This window comes from Phoca vitulina, unplaced genomic scaffold, assembly GCF_004348235.1.
Source record: "Phoca vitulina isolate PV1807 unplaced genomic scaffold, GSC_HSeal_1.0 scaffold13, whole genome shotgun sequence".
Taxonomy (NCBI): Eukaryota; Metazoa; Chordata; class Mammalia; order Carnivora; family Phocidae; genus Phoca; species Phoca vitulina.
In genome coordinates, this window is record NW_022589716.1 from 38,916,155 (window position 1) to 38,942,264 (window position 26,110).

At 50.7% G+C, this 26,110-nt stretch overlaps 1 protein-coding gene across 1 annotated transcript; it reads right to left on the reverse strand.

Moving 5' to 3' along the window:
• Positions 1 to 5,674: 5,674 nt before the first annotated feature.
• Positions 5,675 to 24,966, reverse strand: OXTR (oxytocin receptor). Its single transcript, XM_032412216.1, has 2 exons — positions 23,979 to 24,966; positions 5,675 to 7,045 (listed from the first exon to the last, which is right to left on the reverse strand). The coding sequence occupies exons 1-2, from the start codon at positions 24,907 to 24,909 to the stop codon at positions 6,798 to 6,800; spliced, it is 1,179 nt and encodes a 392-aa protein (XP_032268107.1). The 5' UTR covers positions 24,910 to 24,966; the 3' UTR covers positions 5,675 to 6,797.
• Between the last annotated feature and the right edge of the window lie 1,144 nt (positions 24,967 to 26,110).

The window sequence follows — 26,110 nt, forward strand, 5'->3', positions numbered from 1 at the left end:
TGTGTGTCCAGAAGGTAGGTACATGTCCCGATGAGCTCCAAAAATACAGTTTGCTGCCCTGAGAAATAAGCGGGGCAAGTTGGTTGGCCCTCCTCTTGGCCAAATTCAAGAGCCAGAACAGAGCTGGGTTCCTCTTGGGCTTCTTCTTATTCGCTGGCTATTTGCTCCCCCATGTTCCTTGGGAGATTATTTCCCATTGGGTTCTGTCGCTCTGGGCCAGCCAGTGGTCACCAACAGAAGAAAACGGCCCTTGGGCTGGAAGGGGCGGGAGTCCCTCCCTGGGCACCACTGAGGGCAGGGCCTGAGTTAAAAACTCTCAGAACCTCCCCTCTGGCTCACCAGACTCCAAGCCCCTGGCCCTGCTGCTTGGCACATGCACCCCTTCAGCCTTCAGAAATGTGATGAGGGCATAAGGTCCAATTTGTGCATGTGTGGACTCACTATGGACATAAAAAACAATAGGAGGGGCATATTCCACCTCCTCCTCACCTAACCCCACTGGGGGTGAAAACCAGCAATCTTACATTCTTTAGAGATATTTTTCCCAAGATTGTTATCCAGAACTTAGTCCTCAGCAAAAAAAAAGAGCGGGGGGCTTTTGTGATTACATTTGTTTGGAAAATGCTCTATATTTCTCTCAGAGATTTTTCAGTAGACATCAGTATATTAAAGGCTCTGACAAGTCCTGCAGTGAAGAAAACTGTTCAGGCCAGTGTCTCCCAATCCCACTTGACCTTTGTTTCCCCCCATGTAACACCCATTTAAGTCTCATAAAATGATGGTTCCACAGCAGGTTTTCAGAGGCATCAGCTGGTGCCTGGACATGAGCCCAAGGGGTGTTGGGGAGCAGTGTGGTGGAGCAGATAAGGAGACAGGGCACAGGCAGCCTCGGTTCCAGTCCTGTCTCTCCTCCTAGCTGCCTTCTCTGGTCTCAATTTTATCATCCATAAAGCGATCCCTAATGTCCATCTCAGCCCTAAAATTGTACTCATTTTTGCTTTTTCTAGTATCTTATTATGCCATTTTCAAACACAGAGGAAAGTTGAAAGGTTTGCACACCATCTAGTTTTGACAATGAACATTTTACAGCTCCTACTTTGTCACAGCTCTCTCCATCCACTAGCCTCAGCTTTCTTTGTGCATGTTTCTTTTTTATGCATTTTAAAATAAGCTGCAGATATCCATATTTTTACTACTAAACACTTCAGCAGTCATCCCTTAGTTTTTTCTAGGTGGGGCAGTTACAGCCCAGAGAGGTCAGCTCTGGACTTGCCAAAAAGACACCCAGCAGGCCAGCACTGGAGTAAAGCAGCTCCTGCCCACTGCTCTTTGCTCTATGCAGGGGCTCTTCGCGTTTTCAGGTGGATTGAGTGAGCCCAGGCTCCTCCTGCTGAAAAGGTTTAAAGTCAGTATCACTTACATCCTCCTCGAAGGGGGCTGCCCTTCCAAACATCTCTTGAAGGCATTAGGCCATCAGCTTCAGACTTGGCATCTTGGGTTGTGCAGAGATGTTTCACCACCTCGACATTTTCTATAACCTGATTTGACTACAGCTCCAATTTTTGAAGCTTGCTCTCTTTCACTAGGGGCAGATGATAGCAGGTGCTCAATTACCCGTGAAGTTCACAGAACTGGAGAAAGGGCACACAGTTAAGAAGGATGTATGTCTGAGAAGTTCTGTTTCTTCCAGGAATCTCCTGGAGAAGTAGCAGGAAGAACAGCATGGGGGCGTAATGGGAACAGGCCGGAGGAGGAGGAGGCGGGGTGGAGTTCCGCTCTCTCTCGTATGCTACATTCTGCTCATCAGGGACTCTGGCGCAAAATGCAGCTCCAGAGTGTGAGTCCATGGAACCCAAGAATGAACACGAACCCATTTGTGGTTCTGCAGGTAGCCCCCTGATCTCACTGGAAGAAATATGTGTTAGTGTCCCTTCGAGGTGACAATCTAGAATCCTATTATCTCCAGAGTTAGACGGGGGCACACAGTGGGTCATATACAAGAGATCCATGCCTGGGTCTTAGAGCCTTTTTTTTTTTTTTTTTTATGGAATTCTGACAAATAGTGACTGAAGACCATGGGACCAGGTCCCCACCCCCACCCCCACCACACCCCATGTGTACTTCTGTCATAATCAGGCAGAAAACTCTGCCGTCCTGCAGGGGAATCCAAGTCCACAAGCCACCAGACACGATCACTGTTTTAGGGAGGGAGAAAGAGGGCAAAGCAACGTATGAAAAAAAATTGTTTATTCAGTGCGCCTTTTATAAAGCAGTTGATGAAGCAGACATCTTGGTATTGGCCACACCATTCACCGAAAGGCACAGTCCACGAGGGTACCACAAAAATCACCACGGTAGAACAAAAGCGAGGAATCCACATTTTGCATTTAGTGTTGTTTCATTGCAATTGAATAGAAAAGGTTAAGGACTTTGAAACCAGGATCTTCGTAAAAGGCAGCCTCCTGCAGTTGTAACCCACAGATCCATCCCCAAAGGAGCACAAACTGTGTGAGAGATTATTTCTTTCAGGGCCGAAAGAAATAAGGCTCAGAGTCTTCAAGTGTTCACATTTCACTTTTGACCATTGGAATAATGAAACATTCCAGAAGAAAACCTACATGTTCCAATTGACTGGCACCTCCAGCCATGCCTTTGGTTTGCCAACAGGTCTGACACTGTGGGAGAAGGTGGTATGCAGACCTCGGGCGTGGGGTTTGGGGAAGGAGGACAGAAACAACCGGCTCCAGACAGTGATCAGGACCCTGCACTCATGCTTCCAGGCTCGGTTAGAGAAAGACTGAGATGATGAAGATATTCTCCAGCACAAGATTGGGAGGGGAGGGGTATAGAGCCATGGGTGCTGATGAAATCCAATGCCACTGATTTGCTGGTTCTAGTGCCCAAGAACCTTGCATCTCCAGGGTGCTCAAGAAGGTTGTGCCCCTAGTCAGAAAAATCTGTGAATTGCTGTCCCCTTGATCCTCAGTGGCCTCTGTTAGCTGCTAGGGCAGCAACTTCCCCGGGAACAGCAGAGGAGAGGGCATCTCTGGCTGGTGAGCAGGGAGGCTCAAATGCCAACAGACCCCACCATGGCTGCATGTGCACCCAGAGTGCCCCAGTGGTCCCAAGCATGGCCACGAAGACCCCCAACCAGCATCCCGTTAGCTTCCCAAAGAGCAGGGACTGACTGGTGTTGACACTCTTGGGACATGTCAGCATGTCCAGCAACACTGTCTCTGGGTCTAAAGATAATACAGTCTTCAGTGTCCAGTTAGTACTGAAGATCTTGTACTAAACAGTAAGAATCTGAGTATTGGAGTTTCAGTGCATGCCTCTCTTCTCCTTGAACATCTAGACCATGTGCATAAATGTGTGGGTGTGTACATGTGTGCATAAGGCAGTGTGCAGGGAGGAGAGGACAGTGTATAGAGAGAGTGAATCTATGGCTTTGCGGAAGTGCTCCTGTTTGTATTACAGTCCAAAAAATATGTAAAAAAATCTTTTTAAAAATGCCCCAGAGTACTAATGAGCTGGCCAGTCCCCATCAAGAAACCTCTGATCTAGAACATCCTGTATTTAACAACCAAAGGTAGTTCTTGGGCACGGTCATATCCTTCCTAAAGGCCGAGAGGACACGTGAGAACGTGTTTACCAGGTAAGTAAAACCTTTGAGACCTTTGGTGAATTGCTCTTGTAAATAAAACACAACAGTGTGCAGCCACAAGCCTTCACTTGTGCCTTTCCTAGAGCGGGATGGGGGGATTACCACCAGTAGCACCTTCGTCCAAACTGGAAACACCAACTCTTGCGGAAAAACTGAGTAACTATTCCTCCTAAATGGTGAGTCATGGAGAGAAACAGAAGCTAAGGGAGATTCTAAGGAATTCATCCTTCTAGCTGGCCACCTCTGAATTCGGTTGGTTAACATTTTGTTGTTGTTGTTAACTTCTTTCACATGTTCAATTCAGTGGTTTTAGCATATTCTAAAAACTCACCTACCATCATCACTAATTCTAGAAAATTGTCATCACCCCCGCCCCAAATAAAACCTGGCATCTATTCGCATTCACTCTCCATTCAGCCCAGCCTGCAGCCCCTGGCCAGCACCGTCCTCTAGCTTTCTCTATAGATTTGCCTATTCTGGACATGTCACAAAAACGGAGCCATACAGTATGTGGCTTTCTGCAATGGCTTCTCCCACTTGGCATCATGTTTTCAAGGGTCATCCATGTTGCAGCATGTGCCAGGATTTCATTCCTTTTCATAGCCAGATACTATGCCACTGTACACACAGACCATATTTACCCATTCATCTGTTGATAGGCATCTGGGTAATTTCCACTTTGGGCTATTACAACTGATGGTGCCATGAACATGAACATTTATGTACAAGTTCTTGTACTTGTGTATGCTTTCATTTCTCTTGAGTAAATACCCAGGAGTGGCATTTCTGGCTCATATGGTCATTCTATGTTTAACTTTTTGAGGCACAGCCAAAGTATTTTCCAAGTGGCTGGACCATTTTCTATTCCCACAAGCGATGTAGGAGAGTTCCAATGACTCTCTATCCTTGCTGGCACCTGTTAGTACCCATCTTTTTGATGACGGTGGGGTCTTAGTGGGTGTGAAGTGGCATTTCGCTGTGGCTTGAATATGCATTTTCTTAATGAATAATAATATTGAGCATCTTTTCTTGGGCTTATTGGCCATTTTTATGTCTTCCTTGGAGAGGATATAAATATATGTCTATTTATCTGTTTATTCAAATATTTTGCCCCTTTAAAAAACTGGCTTATTTGTCTTTTTATTGTTAAGTGGTGAGAGTGCTTGATATATTCTGCATATGAGTATATGATTTGCAAATATTTTCTTCCATTCTGTGAGGTGTCTTTTCACTTTTTTGACAGTGTCCTTTGAAGCTAAAAATTCTATACCCCATTTTTGATGAGGTTAATTTATCTATTTTTCCTTTGCTTATGCTTTTGGGTATCATATCTAAGAAATCATTGCCTAATCCAAGGTCACATAGATTTATCCCTATGTTTTCTTCTAAGAGTTTTATAGTTTTAGCTCTTATGTTTAGGGCTTGAAGCATTTTGAGTTTATTTTTATACACAGTGTGAGGTAGGAGTCCAGCTTCATTCTTTTTTTTATTGAAGTATAGTTGACGTACAATGCTATATTAGTTTCAGGTGTACAACATGGAATTCCAACAATTCTATGCATTACTCAATGCTGACCACAGTACACTTACTGTGTCACATACAATGCTATTACAATATCATTGACTATATTCCCTGTGCTGTACTTTTCATCACTGTGACTTACTTGTTTCATAACTGGAAGTTTGTACCTCTTAATTCCCTTCACCAGCTTCATCCTTTTGTATGTGGATATCCAGTTTTCCCAGCACCATTTGTTGAGCAGACTGTCTCCCCTACTGAATTCTTTTGCCACACTTGTCAAAATTCAATTGGCCATAAATGTGAGGGTTTATAACTGCACTCTCCATTCTATTCCATTGATCTATTCCATTGATCTACATGTCTATCCTTATGCCAGTACCACACTCTTTTGATTACTGAAGATTTGTAGTAAATTTTGAAACCAGGAATTGTGAATCCACCAACTTTGTTCTTCTTTTCAAAGGATCATTTGGCTATTCTGGGTTCCTTGCATTTCTGTATGAATTTTAGGATCAGCTTATCAATTTGTGCAAAGAGGCCAACTAGGATTTTGATAAGAGAATGCATTGAATCTGTAGATCATTTTGGACAGTACTGTCATCTTAATAATATTTAAGTCCATGAAGATAGGATGTCTTCTTCAGTTTCTTTCAATGGTATTTTGTAGTTGTCAGGGTATGAGTCTTGTAGTTCTTTTGTTAAATTTATTCCTATTTTATTCTTTCTTATACCAGTATAAATGGGATTATTTCTTAATTTCATTTTCATATTGTGAATTGCTAGTATAAAGAAATATAACTGGTCTTTGCATATTGACCTTGTACCCTGAAACCTTGATGAATTCATTTATTCGTTCTAATGGTTTGTACATGTGCATGAACTCCTTAGAATTGTCTACATACAAAATCATGCCATCTGCAAAGAGTTTTACTTCTTCTTTTCCAATCTGGATGCCTTCTGTTTCTTTTTCTTTCCTAATTGTTTCATGTAAATATTAGCTTCTTAAATATTTTTAACCCAAGTTTTAATCGACTGCCTATACCAAATGGTTTCATAAGAGAATCCCCTGTTCCTAGGGCCACCTTCAGACATGCTGGTGCCCAAGGATGCTAGGATGGTTCCATGCAAAAGTAAAAGCACTCTGAAGTCAGGAGGATATTAGCACCACCCTCCACATCCGAGGTCCCACTCCCGTTCCTTATTCTGAGCTCAGAACAGTAAGCTTCCATACATCTATCCTATACTCACCAGCTTTCACAAGACCCCAGAATAAAGGACTAAAAAGATACTGAAGTGAAATGACAGGTCCAGGAGAAAAAAAACAACCCATCCGCCAGCCAGAGGTGGGAGTGGGGGCAGGGTATATAAACACCCGTAGGAAGCTAGGGGAGACCCAGGAACTGTCTGATGGCTGAGTCATCCCATCATCTTCCACCACGGAGACTACTTCCCAACCCATGCCAGAATTTCCCACCCCACTCAAGCTACCCCAAGGTGTGGAAGGGTGCAAACTGAAAGGTACCTTATACATACATGCACACGGCCACCAAGGGGCGGACTGTCTACGTTGGCACAACCTGAGCCACGGGAGGCAGTCCTGGCCCAGCCCAGTCACACTGTGGATGGCTGCGAGCAGCTCCTCTGGCTGGAGCTGTGGCAGCTCAGGACAAAAGTGGATGAGTTGCTCTTTTTGCTGACGCTGGTCTCTCCCGGACGGTTGCCCTTCAGGTAGCCAGAGGAGCAGCAGAGGAAACGTTGTACAAGTTCATGGAAGAGGTGGCCCGTGAAGAGCATGTAGATCCAAGGGTTGCAGCAGCTGTTGAGGCTGGCCAGGAGCATGGCTATGATGAAAGCCGAGGCTGAAAGGAGGATGGGGGTGTGGGGGGAAAGGAGAACAGGCCATCACTACTGGAGGGTCATCATCATTACTTGAGAACAGCCTTTCCCAGGTACCAGGTGCTGGGTCACAAGACAAAGAAGTAGAGAGACAAAGTCTGTCTGCCTTCCATATTGTGGCTCGGGGCGTGTGCTTAGCCTGCCCTGCCTCCCCCCCCCCGCCCACACACACACCCAGCCTTCCCAGGCTCAGCCCAGCCCTAGAATGCTCCCTGTCCTTTCTCTCATCAAAAGAGTACCCGCCAAATGCTTCTGTATGTAGGAGCTGCATTCGTCACGGCCACCTGTTCATTCATAACTCACCCAGTAAGTATCCAGTGCCTACGACTCCGAGTGCCCAAGAGCACAGTCTGGAAGCTGCCAGACTGAGTTTGTAGTCTTGTTCCGCCAGCAACAAATTACTTTAGTTCCCCAGGAGACTGCTGTTTGCTAATCTTTCCATGCGGATAACAAGAGTATCCAAACCTCACGGGAATACTGCAAGGATTAAAAAAATGCCTGGTACACAGTAAGTGTCCAATACATGGTGGCTGCTATCGTCACCATGTGCCACACACCAGGCTAGGCACTGGGGACACAAAAATAAAATGAGCACCACAGGGTGGGCATGATGCGGGTCAGGTTGGGCAGACCAAGGAGGGGTGCGACTCTGAGCGAATCATGGCCAGCCCCACAGAAACCGGCATTTGAGCTGATACCTTTAGGATGCTTATGAGTTTTCCAGGCAGAGAAGGGAGGAAGGGAGCTCCAGGCAGAAGGAACAGCCCAGGCAAAGGCATGGTGGCAAGAAAGCATTGCCATCTTTGCAGTTGAGAATACTGAAAGTTCTGTACCCCTCAGAGCTCTGCTTCCACACAACAAATCAGACTTACACAGGAGAAAAGTTTACCCTGAAATTATTTAAGGCACTGGGCAGAAGCCATTATACTGAGGATTGACTGTGTTCCAGGCAAAATTAAGGATCAACTTCAAGACATTGCTTGTCATAAATTCAAGCTTCAAGAGGAAAGAAAAATTCCTAATCCTGGGGCGCCTGGCTGGCTCAGTCACTAGAGCATGAGACTCTTTCTTTTTTTTTTTTAAGATTTTATTTATTTATTTGTCAGAGAGAGAAAGAAAGAGCACAAGCAGGGAGAGTGGCAGGCTGAGGAAGAAGGCTCCCCGCTGAGCAAGGAGCCCAATGTGGGACTCGATCCCAGGACCGTGGGATCATGACCTAAGCTGAAGGCAGACGCCTTAACCAACTGAGCCACCCAGGCATCCCAGAGCATGCGACTCTTGATCCTGGTGTTGTGAGTTCAAGCCCCACGCTGGGTGTTGACATTTTAAAAAAAAGAAAGAAAGAAAGAAAAGAAAAATTGCTAATCCTACATACTTCCAAGTAGAGGGGGGGAAAAAATCTGAGTTTCTTGTAATAGACTTCAATCTGACAAACTGCAGATATCTCCCACCAATGGAGGAGAATGAGCAATCCCTCCAGAAACCTGCAAGGAAAACAATGTACCCAAGAATGCTGCTCACAGCCACATCCTTAACAGTGAAGGCAGCTACAAAAAGGCGTGGAAAATCTGCTGGTCTTTGGTCTTTTCTGCATGAAGTTTTCAAAAAATAACTCCAGAATTCTGGGACACCTGGCTGGCTCAGTCGGAGCCGTGTGCGATTCTTGATCTTAGGGTTGTGAGTTTGAGCCCCACGCCGGGTGTAGAGAAGACTTAAATGAATAAGTAAATAAAAACTTAAAAACAATAAGTAATTCCAGAATTCAAGAGCTAAATCCAGGAAAGGATTTCTCACAGGGACAGTGAAGTCACAAGATCTAGATGCCATGACAGAGGCAGAGCATGGAGACATTTGTCAGCAAAGTCACCAAGCACCAAAGGGAGAAGGATGATTGTCTGCAAGATGAATGTTTGGTTCTCAAAGTGGGATCCCTGGATCACCTGGGAACTTGTTAGAAGTGTAAATTCTCAGGCCCTACCCTAGACCTACTGGACCAGACTCCTGCGGGTGAGGTTCTGACACACACACGAGCTGGAGAACCACTGGTCTAATTCCTTGGTGCACCTGTTGGCACAAGAGCAAACTACAGCAGATAAAACCAGAAAGTCTTGCACAAGAGAATCTTTAGGGAAGCAAAGGAGTAGCATCTAATCCTTAGACTGAAATAGTAAAGAATAGGAAAGTGGAAAAATGGAGGGGGGGGGAAGCCAGTACTGTTCGTTTTCTATAAAAGAGAATGAAAAAAATGTATGTTTGATTTGGGTGGCTAAGAAGATGAATTTAAGTTTAGAAATTCTGGTGGGAAATCACCAAGACTAAAAACAGAATGTCCTCAAAATCATAATTAAATGTATAAAATAAAGGAGGCAAAATCAACAGATCAAAAGTTAGAATTTAAAAAGGGCATTGAGAAGTAAACTACCAGACACAGAGGCAAGAATGCAGGCATGTAAGGACAGGAAACGAGGTAGAAGGACATAGCAGGAATGAAGCTCACACATGCACAGGAAGGCACCACCTTTTACTTAACTGTATATAGTTGTAACTGTGTCTTTTCTCTTAAGCTATTTGCCTGGCTTTACATTTATATCATTTAGCTTATTTATCCTATTAAAAAAAAGGCATACAGAAACATCAACAACAAAAAAGGAAACAGTTAATGAATTCCCAAGTCACCACGTGGAGATTTCCTACCTCCCCGTGGCCAGCCCGGGTGGGAGGAATTGGGACCAGGGCCAGCGCCTCTGCCCCCACCTGGTGGCCAGAGATATGAACGATGGGCCTGGCTTGGCTCCCTGGGGGATGGATGACCCTCTCTAAGCTGAACCTGCTCCTGTCAGGTTGCCAAAGGCTAAGGGTACAATTAGACTTTTAAAAATCTGGCAATATCCTAACCATCGAGAGACAGGAGTCCACAGTGGTGGAAATGCAAGCCATCAGCAGGGAGGAGAGCTCTCTGGGAATCAGAAACAGGCTGTGGAGGACATAACAGAGGAAGGAAGGAATAGGAATGAAGGCACATAAGTGAGAATGTCCAAGAACATTCAGGGACTGCCAGAGTTGGAGAAAAGGAATTTCACGGGGAAAGAAATGGGAAAGAGCCAGGCTGAGGGGAATCTTGAATGCAGGCCGTCTGAGCTTTAGTCTATAGACAATGGGGAGCCCTTGGTGGTTTCTGAGCAGGTGACTGATTGATTGCACCTCACCGGCTCTCTGCACTTACTGGACCTTGTTTAGACCACACTGCTGCCCTTTCTGCTTCGCAGGGCTGCAGACCAACAGGAACAGAACAAAGCACGGAAAATACTGTCCTCACGATTCACGATGTTGTTTCCAAGCGAGCACATGGCAAGGTAGCAATGCTGACCATGGGAATGACTGCTCAAGCTCGCACAGGACCCTCTGGTTTTCAAAGCAGACTCATCCCCATCTTATATGTGAGGAAAGGGAAGCCCAGAAGGGAACTGACTTCCCCAGGGACACACAACACGTCACCCTGTGTTTCTACCTTAAACTAATGAAGTCTTTCCTTTTCAAACTAGGTCAGCATGCACACACGTCAGATTCGTACCAGTTAGTGAATCCTTTCTGTCTGAAAGCAAAGACACAGGCTTGCCAGGCAATCACTCTTAGAGTGTGATTTGAGGGACAGAGTCAGAGAGCAACTACCCTTTGCCCACACAGATAGAAATGCCCCTGGAGGCTAGGTATTGCCTGTTCCCAGTGATGGTCTTTTATAATCTAAGTATATCTGGGATGGTAAACACGTTACCTCCTATCAGATCACCCTCGTTCCTAGCAGAAATGTCTCCTGGCCTAGGCCAGGGACAAGCAAGCTATATAGTTTGGTCTATGGGGGCCAAACCCCACCTGATGCTTGTTTTTCTTTTTTTTTTTTTTTAAAGATTTTATTTATTTATTTGACAGGGAGAGACAGAGAGAAGGAACACAAGCAGCAGGGGTGGGAGAGGAAGAAGCAGGCTTCCCGCTGAGCAGGGAGCCCGATGCGGGGCTCGATCCCAGGATCCTGGGACCATGACCTGAGCCGAAGGCAGACGCTTAACAACTGAGCCACCCAGGCACCCCTGATGCTTGTTTTTCTAAATAAAGTTTTATTGGAACACAGCCACACCCATTCATTCATATATTGTCTATGGCAGCTTCTGTACTACAAGGACAAAGCTGAGTACCTGTTCCAGAGACCTTATACCCACAAGCCTAAAAGAGTTACTGCCTGGCCCTTTACAGAAAGCTAGCCAATCCTTGATGCCTGGAAGAGGGGCAGATGTTAAAAAGCGGCGGGAAGGGCCCCGAAGGGCGGGGAGAAACCCACAGAGCAAGCCCTGCCCACTTCTCCCCACCCTACCATGAGAAGAACCGGGTGATGGCTTTGCTTTCAAGTTACCCAGACACGGCACAAATCCTGGCTTTGCCACTTTGTACCTTGTGTGTTCTAGGGTGAGTCCCCTAACCTCTCTTCACCTCTGTTTCTCCATCTGTGAAATGGGAGTAATAAAAAGAACTTTACAGAATCATTGCCAAGTTTCATTAGACAGGATGCCACGTACTCATCATGATTCCTGGCACTCAATAGAAGTAAAAACTTAATGAACTTAGATATTGCCATTATCACTACCATGATGTGTACATGCCCAGTAAATGCTACTTTTCTTAACGATAACAGAGTTAACGCCAACCCATGTGAAACAATGGGGAGAGGCTGCTCCCTGGGCTGGGCTGTGTCTTGGAATCTGAGACAGCCCGGGGGGTGGAGTGGGGCCAGAGGGCACAGGACCCACTGGTTTAGCTTCTGGAAGCTCTACTGCCATATGGCAGTGTCCATCCAGTGTGGCTCTTGGGCCGGACCACATGGCCAAGCAGGTCAGCTTATACGTAGATTCATTTCCTGGCTCTAGAGGCCCGCACCACCAGTGTAACCAACAAGCTCATCTACCCTTCTCAGCTAGCTGGTGACTTCCAGACGGGTTTAAACAGACTGAAAAAATGGGCCATCTTCAGGGAGAGCAAGGGGGTGCCGGGGCTCCACAAAGTCAAAGGTGTGCTGAAACAATGAACTAGCGATAGAGGAGAATGTTCTTGCCTTATTCCATCTTACTTGGGGTCCTGGGAATGTCTGATCTCGCCCTGTAGATTCCAGTGCTAAGATCCGTTTTAACTCACACGGAAGCCTGGACATACGCAGCTGGGGGACGCTGCTGTCTCGACACCGCAAATTGCCCTCTCTCCTTTCTGCTCGGGGCATTCCAGCTCCAGGTTCTGGGGCACGCCACCCTCTGGGTGTTCTTCTGTACTGAAATCCTTACCGTGTGGACTGTCTTCTTTCTTTCTTTTCTTTCTTTCTTTCTTTCTTTCTTTCATTCATTCATTCATTTAAGACAGAGTGTGAGCATGGAGAGGGGCAGAGGGAGAGAGAGAGAGAGAGAAACTCAAGCAGTTTCTTGCTCCATGCCCAGCGCAGAGCCAGACTCGGGGCTTGATCCCACAACCCTGAGATCACGACCTGAGCCAAAATCAAGAGTCAGCTGCTCAACCAACTGACCCACCCAGGTGCCCTAGGACTGTCTTCTTTTAAAACACAGCTACCCACAGGTAGCTGCTGGTGAGGCACCATTGAAAAGGTGACTCAGAGTGGTGCCACCTCAAGCTGGGTCTAGCAGGTCTGCAGCGGGTGCCATGGTGCCCCGAGCCGAGATCTCGTCTTAGGACCCAGGGGCTCATTCCCCAGCTGCCAGGGAGCTGGCCAGTGAGGCTCTTGGCTGAGTTCCTCTCGGGGCACTGCCTTTGGCCAGAGCACAACATCCGGTCCCAGGAGCAGCCTAGACCAGTCCATGCAAATATACAAAGGTCCACTCCTTTGCCTTAACTCAGGCTTCTCTGAAGGGCCGTCCCTGCTGGAAGCTCCAACCCTGGCCCCTGGCCACATGTTGGACAAAGCAGAGCAATGATGACGTCGGCGCAGAAAAGGAGGAGCTGAAAGTCAGAATCCACCGACTCCTCCTAAGGTGTGGTCTGCTGCCGGCACCTTCTCTGGGGCCAGGAGGGTGGGGGAGCGCTCGCAGAGGGGCCGCGGTGGAGCACTGACAAGGGAGGAGCCAGGGACACAGGATTCAGGCGCAAACCCCTGGGGTCTGAATCCTCCACCTAATCCTTCTTTGAGCCACATCTACCATATGAGCCTTAACAGCCTTATCTGTAAATTGGAGGTGACACTTGTAAGGACTTTGAGAAAACTGGAGGGAAAAAGTGTAAAAGGGCTTTGTGAATGGCAGTGTTTATTCAGGTGATGGGTATCATTATTAACAGATAGGAGATATTACCAACCGCATCATTTTTTAAAGCCCAAAGTTTGGAGGCTTCTTATCCCAGGTCAGTTAAAGAAAGTGTCCTTTGCCTATTTTTCCATGACTTCAAAAATTTAAAAAAAAAAAAATTAAAACCCAGAGCCCTGGGGTTGGATGACATGACACCAAAGAAACTCCTGATCATCCATCTGGAAAAGCTTACCCGGCCAGTGACATAAGAAACCCAGAAGGGAAGGTGGCTGCAACCCTGGGGAGGGCAGGATTTCAGGGTCTCCTGAAGGTGGGACCCCACCTCTTCTGCTTGCTCCCCATAAAAATAACATTCCTCCCCAGGACAGAGCCCTGAATGACACAAACTTCTCTCTCTGGTCCTTGCCAAAAAGGGGGAGGCACTGGTCCAGGGACTGGTCCTCACACCTGCCTGGCCACCAGCTTAGGGCTTTTCTCGGAGGAAAAGGAGGAGGAGGTCAGATGTTCTAGCATCCTTTCATGCCCTGTGCCCGCTGCCACAACACCAGCCCTGGGGACCTGCTCTCAAGGGAAAGACAGACGTAGAAGACAGCACTCTATTAAACACGGAGGTGCAGCACTGGGAGGGCGGGCTGGTGGGCCCAAGCCTGGGCACTAGGGGTGATCTTCAAGTGGGGGCTCCTAGGCGCCAAGCAAGAGATGTGAGCAGAAATGACCACCCGCCAAAAGCCAGATCCCCTGCTGGGCAATTTTACCCCCAGGAGACAGACACAACTCTGTATTTCCACTCAGCACTGTGATTCATGGAGGGGTGGGTGGCAGAGGGCCACTTGAGGACGAGGACGGTATGCCCCAAAGCGTTCCACCCGCCTACGAGCCTGGCTTTACTCAAGCCCCAAGAACTCCCATGTTTGGATTTCCCGGCACCCCCTCCACCCTGGCACCGAAGGCTCAAATTAGCCCCGAACAGCTGATGGGCAGGTGGCCAAGGCCTCTCTGGGCTGTGTTGTGCCTGAGGCAACTAAGGCATTTCACATACACTTCAAAGACGGACGGCTTAGCTAACATCTCTCCTCCGAGTCAAATCAAGCCCATCCACTTTTATAAGAGGCCCTCGCTCCAGACACCACTTACTTGGTTCAAGGACCCCCCACCAGGGGATTGGGAATTTGGGTTTAAGTACCTTATTCCTAGAGGGGCTGTGTAAGAATTTGAGAGCTGTAGTCTACGGAAGCCTTTTTTTTTTTTTTTATGATTTTTGAATGTACACTCACATCAAGATTGAATACTAGTATGTATTGTAGAGTGCCTTTTTTGAAAAGACCACAATTTTACAACATTGGAATGGTTTTAAAATTCACAGATATGTGATCACCCCATGCATCATAAAGCCAGGGCTAAGAGCCAAATCTGTGGGCTACAGAGCTTTAAGTGAGCTTCTATTATGTCACTGCCCAAATCTGGGGGACATGTTGAGTGCACTGGGCTGGACCTAAGGAATAACCACATTCTGGAAGCAGAAGAGCTGGGGCCTTTTGATAAACAACCAGCCCTTCTCTACCCTGCAGGGAACGACAGGCCGTGCAGCCAATTTCAGCCATAGGTACGAAGGCAAACTGCACATTTGATAAAAGAGGTAAGACATTAAAGACTTCTATTCAATATGTAGTCTATGGGCTGGCTCCATAGGCATCACCTGGCTGCTTGGTAAAAATGCAGACTCTTGGGCTCCCTCCCAGACCTCCCTAATCAGAATCTGCATTTTAACAAGATCCCCCCTGCCACATGATCTGTGTGCTCACTGAAGTTTTAGAAGTATCCCTCCAACAGGGAGAAAGATAATAATAAAGTAACCGCCCGATGATGTCAACATGGAATGTGCTTCTTTGCATAGCCAGCTCCTACTCATCCTTGGAAACCCTTTTCAAATGTTGCTTCCTCTCTGAACCCCTCCCGATGTTTTTTCCTCCAGGGAGACAGAATCAATGGCTGCCTCCTGGGGCACTCACCTGGGGGTGATAAATAAACACTGATAGTAAAGATCTCTCTTACTGCGGCATCCCTCCACATCGTCATTACTTACGTTTCCAGACTTGTGGCTGGGGGCTGGATGTCATTTGTGGAAAACAGTTAAGAGTTCTATAAGGGACTGAACTGAAGTGAAGCACGAAATTAGCAGACAGGAAGTCCTGAGAGAACTGCTGAAAAGGCATAAAGGCAATCTCCCTGCTTGACAAGAGGAGGGGGCTCTAACACCGTGAGTGGATTCTAGTGCAGTTCCCTCTAGGAAAATCAGGTTCATACTCAGATATCCAGGTCTGGTGGAGAGAAAGAGAGAGAAACGGAATGAGCAAAAATGACGGTTCCGGCGTGAGGTGTGGGCCACGGAGGGCAGAGGCCCGTGGTACTGCAGCATCTGGCCGTGGGGGGGAAGTGTCAGCTCCCTGCAGAGCGGGACAGGAGACTCTGGCCACAGCTGCCCCTCCGTGGGTGGCTGGGAATCAGGATCACAGGAATCAGGGGCTGGGACTCGACTGCCTGGTTACACCCCCTTCCGGCTCATCCCTTAGGCAAGAGTCCCTGCAACTTCTAAAACCCAGATCTAGAACCTTCCCACCTCCCCTCCTGCTGCCTCCTCCAGGTAAGGCTTTAGTTTCTCTTTACCTCTTAATGCTGGTTCGGAGCACCGATGGGCTTGCTACCAGTCCTCACCGGAAACTGCAGCCCCTCTGCTAAAACGGTGCTCCCGAGCTCACGACAACTCCCACCTCCAACGGCACTGCCCCAGCCCAGGACCTGACAGTCTTGGAATTTCTCTGCTTTTTAAAGCAGACGTTGGGGGCGTCTGGGTGGCTCAGTTGGTTAAACGTTTGCCTTTGGCTCAGGCCATGATCTTGGAGTCCTGGGATCGAGCCCCGCAGTCGGGCGCAGTCGGTCCAGGCTGCCGGCTCAGCGGGGAGCCTGCTTCTCCCTCCGCCCCTCCCCCTGCTTGTGCTCTTGCGGGCAGGCACTCTACCTCACACGCTCTGTCTCATTCTCTCTCAGATAAAGAAAACCTTTAAAAAAAGAAAAAGCAGGGGCGCCTGGGTAGTTCAGTCGTTAAGCGTCTGCCTTCGGCTCAGGTCATGATCCCAGGGTCCTGGGATCGAGCCCCACGTCGGGCTCCCTGCTCAGCGGGAAGCCTGCTTCTCCCTCTCCCTCTCCCCCTGCTTGTGTTCCCTCTCTCGCTGTGTCTCTCTCTGTCAAATGAATAAATAAAATCTTAAAAAAAAAGAAAAAGAAAAAGAAAAAGCAGCCATTGATTGAGCACTTACCATATGCCAGGCACTGTGCCACTCACTGGCAGCCACAGCCCCCCCGCCCACAACCTAAACTCTACTCTTAACTCCAGAAAACTGGGCTCCGGGCAGGTGTAGTCAACTGCCCAAGGTCACTGCTGCCACTCCTTCGTGCTACACCTCGGGACCTAAGGGCCTGACACCAGCCAGGCAGAAAATGGGGTGTTGCTCCCAGAGCTCTGTAGCCCACCTTGGCCTGACTGTCCCATGTTTATGCAAATGCCAGCTGTCGGCCTCAGGAGGGCAGGTGAGGAACTGGGACGGCTCCCTGCAAACTCTCCTCACTGGAGGACTGAGGTATCAAAGCAGAGGTTGTGTGGACAGGACCCCTGGGACACAGTAATGACTGTTTGTAGAATGGATGCACTGGCCTTCAGAGGAGGAAGGAGACCCCGGAGGAAGCTGCCAAGTTGTGCCCCGCACAGCTCCTGGGAGCATCTTCTCACAGACCGTGAGGTAAAGGGCACCCCCTTGGAACTGTGCCACAAAGCAATCCACACTTGGACTTGGCCTTTGAAGGATGGGTCTCCACAGAAGAGACTGGAGTGGGCATTCCTATGGTGGGAACAGAATCAGCATGAGTGCTAAGCAAAAGGACCCTGTGGGAACTGGCAAGCCGTCAGGGGTACACAAGACAGATTGGCCAGAGCCCAGGGTAGAGGTGAGGAGGGTGCCCTCATTCCTTAACTATTAGTTCAGGCCACGCCTCCATAGGGGGTCTAAACCAGCGCTTCTCAACCAAGGGCGATTTTGCCCGAGGGGACATTCAGCAATGTCTGGAGACACTGTTGGTGGTCACGACTGAGGGAAAGGTGCCAGTGGGAACCAGTGGGCAGAGGCCAGGGATGCTGCTAAACATCCCACAGAGCCCTGGACAGACGCCCTCCCAACAGGGGTTACTGGGCCCAGAATGTCAGGAGCGCCGAAGTTGAGACACTCTGCTCTCAACCAAAGAGCTGCTAATGGAAAGGAAAGTACCACGACGAGAGGTGTGGTACAGCTAGGATGGAGGGGTTAGCAGGTAGCAGGGGAGCTGAGAAGCGCAGGCTTTGAACCCAGAGCGCCCAGAGGGTGGTGCCCTGAGGGCATAGGCAGCCAGGGTGTGTGTTGGGTGTTTCAGCAAAGAGAGCCCAGGAATGTAAAGATGTTGGGGTCACAAAGAGGGTGCAGGGCTCTGGGGCCAGGGCAGGAACCAGCTTTCTAAAAGCACCCAGGAGATCCCAAGGCCAAGCATGGAGGACCACCTTGAAAATGCTGGCCTGGCGAGGAGGGGCAGTGTGACGGGGCGGCCTTTGGTGTGGGAGGATGTAGGTTCAAACCCCAGCTCCACCCTTTACTCAACAGTGTCCTTGAGCAGGTCTTGCCTCTCTAGGCCTCAGTTTCCTCCTCTGTAAAATGGGGACAAAGCCCCCTTACCTTGCTGTGTTCGGGTGAGGATGAGACGTGGGACTGGATACTCAACAAGTGGGGGTTCCTGTTAGCAACTACGCTAACTCCTCATGTCGCTGAAGCCGATGCCCACAGAGGGTGTCCTGTTCTATCCCCACTGTTCAGCTGGGAGTGACAGAGGCCCACAGATCACCCAGAGACTTGCCCCAAATCACAGAGATGGCAACAAGACCAGGTCTCTGAAGGGGGCTCTCACCACTGCCCAGTGCTGTCTCCCAGGACTGATGAAGTGGGGGCCGGGAGAGCACAGTTCAGCCCCCAGCCAGCCCCTGCCTCTGGGGGTGAGCCCCATGGGGTTCCCTTCACTTCCATCACTTGTCAGTGCAAAGTGGTGGGGTCATCAGGTGGGCCAAGCCCTCAGGCATCTGACCGGCCAGCCCAGCCTCTCTAGAGAGGACCTAGAGCCGGGAGAGGCCTGCTCTGCCACTGACCTCCTGATCCACAGCCCCCCACAGCCTCCCCAGTCCCCTCAAACCTCCATCAAATGGAAGAATTGTGCAGCAAAGCCTCACCCAACAGATTTTTTTTTTCTGCTATTAATCAAACCTCTGGGAGGAGGGGGGATGTGAAGTCACCTGGGACAGAAACCCAAAGGGAAAGCATTCGCATTAGCCAAGAACATAACTCACAACTGCTTAATGACAAGAGTGTGGTTGTTAACTGTCCATCTAATTGCAATTTATCCCCAGAAGGGCCAAGTTCAAGAGCTCTTCATGGCAGAGAATGATCTGTCCAATCTCCTCCTGCCCTCCCTCCCCCACTGCTCTGCCTATCAATGGCTCACCTGAAGGGGAGACTCTCCGAGGTGCCTGGCCCACCCAAACCTTGGGCACAATATCCTTGAAAAGGTGAGGTGGGTAGGCCACACCGGAGGGACCACAGTTCCACAGAAAAAGGGAGGAGGAGCTGGGAAGCTCATTTTCAGACAGGGAAACACTTAACACCAGGCCTCCTGTGCATTTCCACCTTCCTCCTGGTACAACACTCCTGACAGATGTTTGGTTGCCCCCAAGTGACTGGGCGATCACTTCTTCACCAGGCAGCCAGTTCCAGTGTTGGAGGGCTGCTTAGAAGATCCTTATTTCTCCAGAGTCCAAATCCACACACACATCCCAGCCCATCTCGAGCACCTTTCTCTTCCCACATCCCTCGTATTTGCTCAACCAGCATTGGCTGAGCTCCTAATGGGTGCCCACGCCTGCACTTGGCATTGGACACACACCAGTGAGCAGGACAGAAGGTGTCCCTGTTGTGACCAGGCTCACAGTCCAGCCTTAACAAGTTTCTCCTCCACATACCAACTTCTCTGGACACACTGCCTATTGTCTACAGGCTCTGCTTCCCTCCCGCCCCCCTCCGCCTGGGCTCTCAGGAGAAAAATGACCATCTCCTCCCTCAGGAATACCTGCCAAGAGTCTCAGAGTCAATCCCAAGAATGCAAACAAAACTCATGACAAGTAGAATGGGGGAAGAGGAGAAGAGTGACGTTGATCACATGGCCCCCAGGTGTCACGAGGCACACCATGTCATTCTCCTAACAACCCCACAGGTAGGCTTTGCTTCCTTGATGACACACAGGAGGAAGCTGAGGCCCAGAGAGGTCTAACAGCTTGCTCAAGGACACACAGGAGAAAAGGACAGGGCAAGCTCCAAACACAGGCCAGCCATGTGCTTCTTTCCCTGCACAAACCATGCAGGGTTCCACAGTGTCTGCCAGCTGTCCTGGCCCACCAGACAGGTCCCTTGGTCCTTCTGCAGTCTCTGTGCACTGGAGGTCCCCACCCTGTTCTCTGGGCATTTTCTTGCTCCCATGGAAATCAGCTGGTTTGAGAGAAAAGGGGACTATTCTGCATATGGCTCATCTATGAAGTGTGAGTGAGATTTTTTTTTTTAATTCAAAAGCTTCTCCCCTAGCTTCCAGGCACCTTCTGGTGAACAGAGAGGAGACATGAATAGTGTTCTGTGTGGACAGGTGGCAACCACTGCCCCATCAGCCAACCTGTCCCCCCTCCTCTCTCATCTCTGCCTACTGGACCAGGAATTTCACAAAAAGTAGAGCTGGAGACTCAAAATCAGCCCCACCACAAACAAGCAGCATCAATGAACCCCTGGAAATACAGACACACCCCCTCTACCTCCTCCCTCCCAACTACCCCAAGTCCGAGTCCTTGGGACCAGCAGCAAAGCAAATCCCACTGAGTTCAAGGGGAAAAGTTGGCGCCAAATCTTTGACAGTGGAATTTGCTTGTGAAGATACATATGGGGCTGGTCCACACCCGCCGTGGGTGTCTGGTCTCACCAGCCTCACTAAAGCAGGGCTCCAGCAGCAGGGGACTGCTCTGGGTGGGGAGGAGCTCATTAATTACCACAATGCTCCTCTCCCTTTTCTCTGTTTTTCTTCTGAACAATGGAAATATTGAAATTGAGAGTTTCCTTCTTTGCTCTGGCTCTTAGAAAAAGGAAGCCCCGTGTGCGGCTCACCTCTACACACAGAGCCTTTATTATTATTATTACTATGATTATATTATAATCTTCCTATCCTTTTCTCCCCTTCATCCAGGTTTCCTTGTATCTACTTTGTCTTGCCACAATACCTGAATCTTTGTGGCCAACCTCTCATTACTTTTGGAGCAAGGTGAGCTCTAAACCCATAAAGGCAGCGCTTGGTGTGAATGAAGGTGTGGGAGGGAAAGAAGTCCATCAAAGGAGAGACATGTGAAAGGAGCGCCTGGGTTTGGAGAGAAGGCCAGGGCGCACAAACCCTCACGGAGGCAGGGGCTGTGAGGCTGGCCAAGGGCCACGCGGCCAGCTGCCAAGGCAAGCGTGCCTTCTCCAACCCCTCTGTCAGCCCATGATCTGTAGCCTGTGGTTCCGGAGCTTCTCCTTCCCTCAGAGGTTTTCATGACAAACCGATGCCACATGCATCCCACTCCCTCCACCTCTCTCTGTACCCGCCTGCCCCCGGGCCTCCGGAAGAATGTCTGGCTGCTCTCCTGGGCTTCCTGAACGTCCAGCCTCCATCCCCCAGGAGATGAGCAGAGCAAGGGGCCCAGATCTAGATATTTTGCATCTCTTCTCAATTCCCTTCCTCTTGGAAAGTGAGGGCTGTGCATTCCTTCCCCAGTGCTGATCAAAATCTCTTGAGTAGCTCAACTGTATCTTTGTTTTGTTCCTTAACACTTGCCAATAGCCTCCAGATGGAGTCACGTCTCCAAAGGGACTATAAACACCATTATTTCTGATGGCCCAGGCTGCTACTTGTAATTATCCCAATTAATGCCAAGTGGGCACGGAGCTTGCGGTCCGCTCAGATCCCCACTGCAACCCTGAGGTCAGAGCACGACTTGGCCAGGCTGGCGACCAGAGCCCAAGTCCTCGGTGCTTGATAGGCCCGTCCTCGCAGGAGCGGCATCATGAATCCCCTGCCCTGTTGTCTGCATTTGTTCTCTTCTCGGAGCAGCCAAGACAGGGTACAGAGGAGGATGAGGGGGACCTGGGCTTTCCATGTGGCACCCACCGTTTCCTCTGAACTGGGAAAGAAGCAAAGGAACAGAGGGAAGACCTGAGGTTCCTAGAGTCTATTTCTCTCCCTGCTCCTGGAGCCTGAGAGCAGGAGCCTGGCTCTACCGAAGGGAAATCCTCAGGGGACCACATGTACCCAAAACACCTCTGGCCTCCACTTTAGTTGGGTGCTCTCTCTCTCAGTCTCTCTCTTCCTGTGTTTTAAGACAAAGACATGGATTATCTGATGTCCTTTTAAAGCATAGGAAAGATGGAAACCTCACTCAGTGATTAGGATATGTGTTGACCATATACTCTCATTCTTTAGGGAGGAAAATAGGAAGAGGAGAGCAGGTGAGGGGGTGGACAACAAGAAGTCATATGAAGAGGGGGTGGGGGAAAGAAGGAGGGAGAAAAATTCACCAGGGAGAAAAATGAGTGGGAGAGGCCAGGGGAGGGAAAGAGAGAGGCATGAATGAACTGAATGTTGAAATGTCCTCATTCTAAAAGCGAGACACGAAGGGTCAAAGGAGAGAAGGGGACCCCTCACCCAAAGTCCCACACTAGTAAGGGCTAGAGGGAGGGCTCCCCAGTATCTGCTCAGTATCGGTCTCACTTCCTCAAGGACTGGTGTTAGAGCTCCTCAAGACCCGGGTCTGGCATCTCTTTGGCTCCTGCCCAGGAAATAAGTGTAGCCTGATGCCTTAATTAGAAACACCCACTGCTGGCTTTTGCCCAGCCCAACTCCCTAGTTCTGTGTCCTTCATCAGAAGGCTGGCACAGGAGGAAAGAGCTGGGGTGGGAGCAGGAACCCCCAGCTCTAGTCTGCCTCCGATTGGCTGTGGGACCTGGAGCAAGCACCTTCCCCCTCTGGACCCCTGAACCCTTTCTGCAACGTGGAGCAGGGCTGGCTCCGCTGCGTCTGCACAGCAGTCCTCCCCCGACACTGCCGAGCCTGCTGTACCACAGGTGCTCCGCATGTGCTGAATGGTAACTGCCCAGGCCACTAAGAGAAACGCTAGGTTAACGGGCGGGGCTGGGTAAAGCCAGGGGTCTGTGGTTTCTGGAAGAGAGCAAAGCGAAGTTATCCAGCTGAACGAAGGGAGATTTCAGCTTCCATGGGGTGGGTGTATTTTAGACTTCTGAGAGCAGGAGTGATTATATTTAGAAATGGGACATTTCTGCAAAAAGGGTAAAAGCAAACCCCTCCATCTACTCTTAGGATCATTAGAGTCACCTGCATCCCAGTGCAGTGCTATGGGCTTACCCTCAAACAAAATGTCTGTCATTCACCATCACTGATCATCCCTCCTGATCTTTGCAGATAAGCTATTGGAATTGTGTGCAATGAAGGCGAAGCTGCCTGGAGCTCCCAGCAGCCCAGCGCTGGCCACAAGCCCCAGGACCCAAGGCGCTCTCTGCTCCCCCAAGCTCCCTCCCCACAGACCAGCCCATTCTACCTTCTCCTCCAGGTCTTCCCCACACCGCCCTCAGCCCAGCACTCCGCAGTCCTCCCATCTGGAGAGCACATTCCCTCCCTACAGAAATCACCCAGCCTCCCAGATCAAATTGGGAAGTTTGCATCTTTGTATTGGGGCTCCCATCCTTTTCCCACCCCTCCCCACCCCACAGGACAAGCAACCGAATCTGGCCCTGGGCACCCCCCACCCCTGGCACTCACCTCTCTGCCTTTTGAGACTCACCGCCTCCAACAGGCCAGGGGTTCAGCGACTCGACCTTACATCCCCACAACACCCTGCCCCGGACCTACTCAGGTACTCAGCGCCAAGCTGGACAAATCAAATAGCCCACCTCCCGCTGCCCTCATCCAAACCAGACCCCCTGTGCTCAGGTTGATTTGAACTTAAAGGGGAAGTTCAACATAAAGTAAATTTAAAGTGGTGAGAGCTTGAGCTTGGACCGCGGTTCGAAAGTTACTTCCACCGCTGCTAACCAGGTGGGAAAGTCACTTGAACCTCAGTTTTCCCGTCCATAAAAAGGAACCATATGCCCCATATGTAGCCCAAGGACTGTGCTAAGGACCTTGCGTGCATTTTCTCATTTCATCCCCCTGATGAGAGCCAGTACTTTCATCATTATGGCCATTTTACAGAAGAGGAAGTCAAGGCTCAGGGAAGTTAAGCCCCAAATCCCTTGGCCAATGGATAATGGAGCCATGACTCAAACCCAGCTCTGCAGGATTCCAAAGCCCGCATCCCCCGCACGAGATCCCCAGAACCCTGTCGGTGCGGAGGAGGCAGGACGAGGACGCCGCCCCGCCGCGCTCCCTCCTCCGGGTTTCCCGCCAGCGCTACCTTCCTTGGGCGCATTGGCGTCCCAGACGCTCCACATCTGCACGAAGAAGAATGGCGTCCAGCACACGATGAAGGCCAGCACGATAATGAAGGTCATCTTAACCGTGCGGATCTTGGCCTTGGAGATGAGCTTGACGCTGCTGACGCGTGCCAGAGCCGCGCGCCCCGCGCCGCCCGCCGCCGCGCCCTCCGGCCCCTCTGCAGCCGCCGCCGCCGCCGCCGCCGCCGTCTTGAGTCGCAAGTTCTGCCAGATCTTGAAGCTGATGAGGCCGTAGCAGGCGGCGAGCACGATGACAGGCACGATGTAGACCGCGAGTGTGATCCACGTGATGTAGGCCTTGGGCCCCCACGGCTGGATGAAGACGGCCCAGCAGTCGAAGACGCCGTCGGCCACCTCGCGCAGCGAGAAGATGTGCACTTGCGGCGCGCTGGCCACCAGACAGCCCAGCCACGTCGCGAGCACGGCCAGGCGGTCCGCGCGGCGACGCAGCGTCCGCAGCGGCTGGCAGATGGCCAGGCAGCGGTCGAGAGACATGAGCAGCAGCAGGTAGGTGGAGGCGAACATGCCCACCACCTGCAGGTACTTGACCAGGCGGCACAGCAGGTCGGGCCCGTAGAAGCGGAAGGTGATGTCCCACAGCAGTTGCGGCAGCACCTGGAACACTGCCACCACCAGGTCGGCTATGCTCAGGTGCTTCATGAAGAAGAAGAGGCGCGAGTGCTTGTGGCGCGTGGTGCGCAGCGCCAGGAGCACGCACGCGTTGCCGCTCAGCGCCAGGAAGAGGATGAGGCACAGCACGGCCACCTCCACGCGCGCCAGGGCCTCGTTGCGCTGCGGGGGCCCGGCGGTGCGGTTGCCCTCGGCTTCCGGAGGCGCCTCGCTGCCGTTGACCGCCTCCGCGCTCCAGTTGGCCACCAGCGCGCCCTCCATGACCGTGGCTGCTGCCGTGCGCCCCTGGTCTTCAAGCCCTTTAAGGAGTAGTGCGGCGGGGTGGGGCCCGACGCGCCTGGGGGTGGCGGGGGTGGAGGGCGCTCCTCGGGTTCCACTCGCTGAGACTCCGAGGGCCGATTTGCTGGTCGGAGCCTGAAACAATCCAGAGGCCCCTGTGAAGACCAAGCACTTATCTCCCGACGCACGTGCGGCTCAGTTGTTCCCTTCCCAGGAACCCCACATTATTTGGGACTAGGGGCACAACCGCCAGCCCGGGGGTGGTTCAGCCGCCACCCCAGAAATCCCCGTTTGAGGTACCTCCTCTGAGCCACTGGAAATGAGCGGGAATCTACCAGACTGCCAGTTTCTTAAGATTTTAAGTCACTTGTACTGGGGGAGAGGGGAGGGTCCTAATCACTTTCCTCTGGGACTGGGCCTCCTAAACAGGCCACCTCTCCCAGAGAGCCCCAAAGCAGCTGTCCGCCCCACCCCACCCCCGACCCTCAGCATATGCATCTTCCCGCAAGACGCCCCAAACAGCCATCTCTCCTTACTCCAGTTACTTCCTCCAGAGATCCCCCCAAACAGCCACTTGCTTGGGAAACTCCAGCTCAGAACCATCCCCCTTCAACCTCCTATTTCTAAGACGTTTAGCATCCGCTCTCCCCCCCGGAACTTCCACAACGACTGCTTCGGTGGGACCCCCATTCCAGCGGTCTCTCCTGGAAGAACTTCTGTCTCAATACCTACCCCCAGGACGCCCAACTGCTGTTCCGGGAAGCCCTCCCATGAGAATCCTCCCCAGCCCAGCTGCCTCAGGAAGCCGATGTGGTCTTGGCCCTCGACAGTTAAGGGTTCTGCATCTTGATCCTAAGCGGTCTCTTTGCAGTCTGTGGGAGCACGGGGAGTGCCTCCAGGTGCCAGGGGCGCGAGGCACCCCACCACCTCCACTCGGGTTCCAATGGCTCCCCCAGCCCCAGCCAACCCGTCTACCCGTGCGCAAGACCCAGCTACCTGCACCCAGTCCTCCAGCTGGCCTAAAGTTGGCTCCCTGGGGAAACTGCACCGCCGCGGACAGCTCCGAAGACGCGTGCGCTCCCAGGCCAGGTTGGGATGGCTGCGGGCGGCACCCAGCCTGATACTATCGTGAGGTCTCAGACTCGGAAGCCTCAGCTGGAATTCCCCTCGCCCGCACCTAACT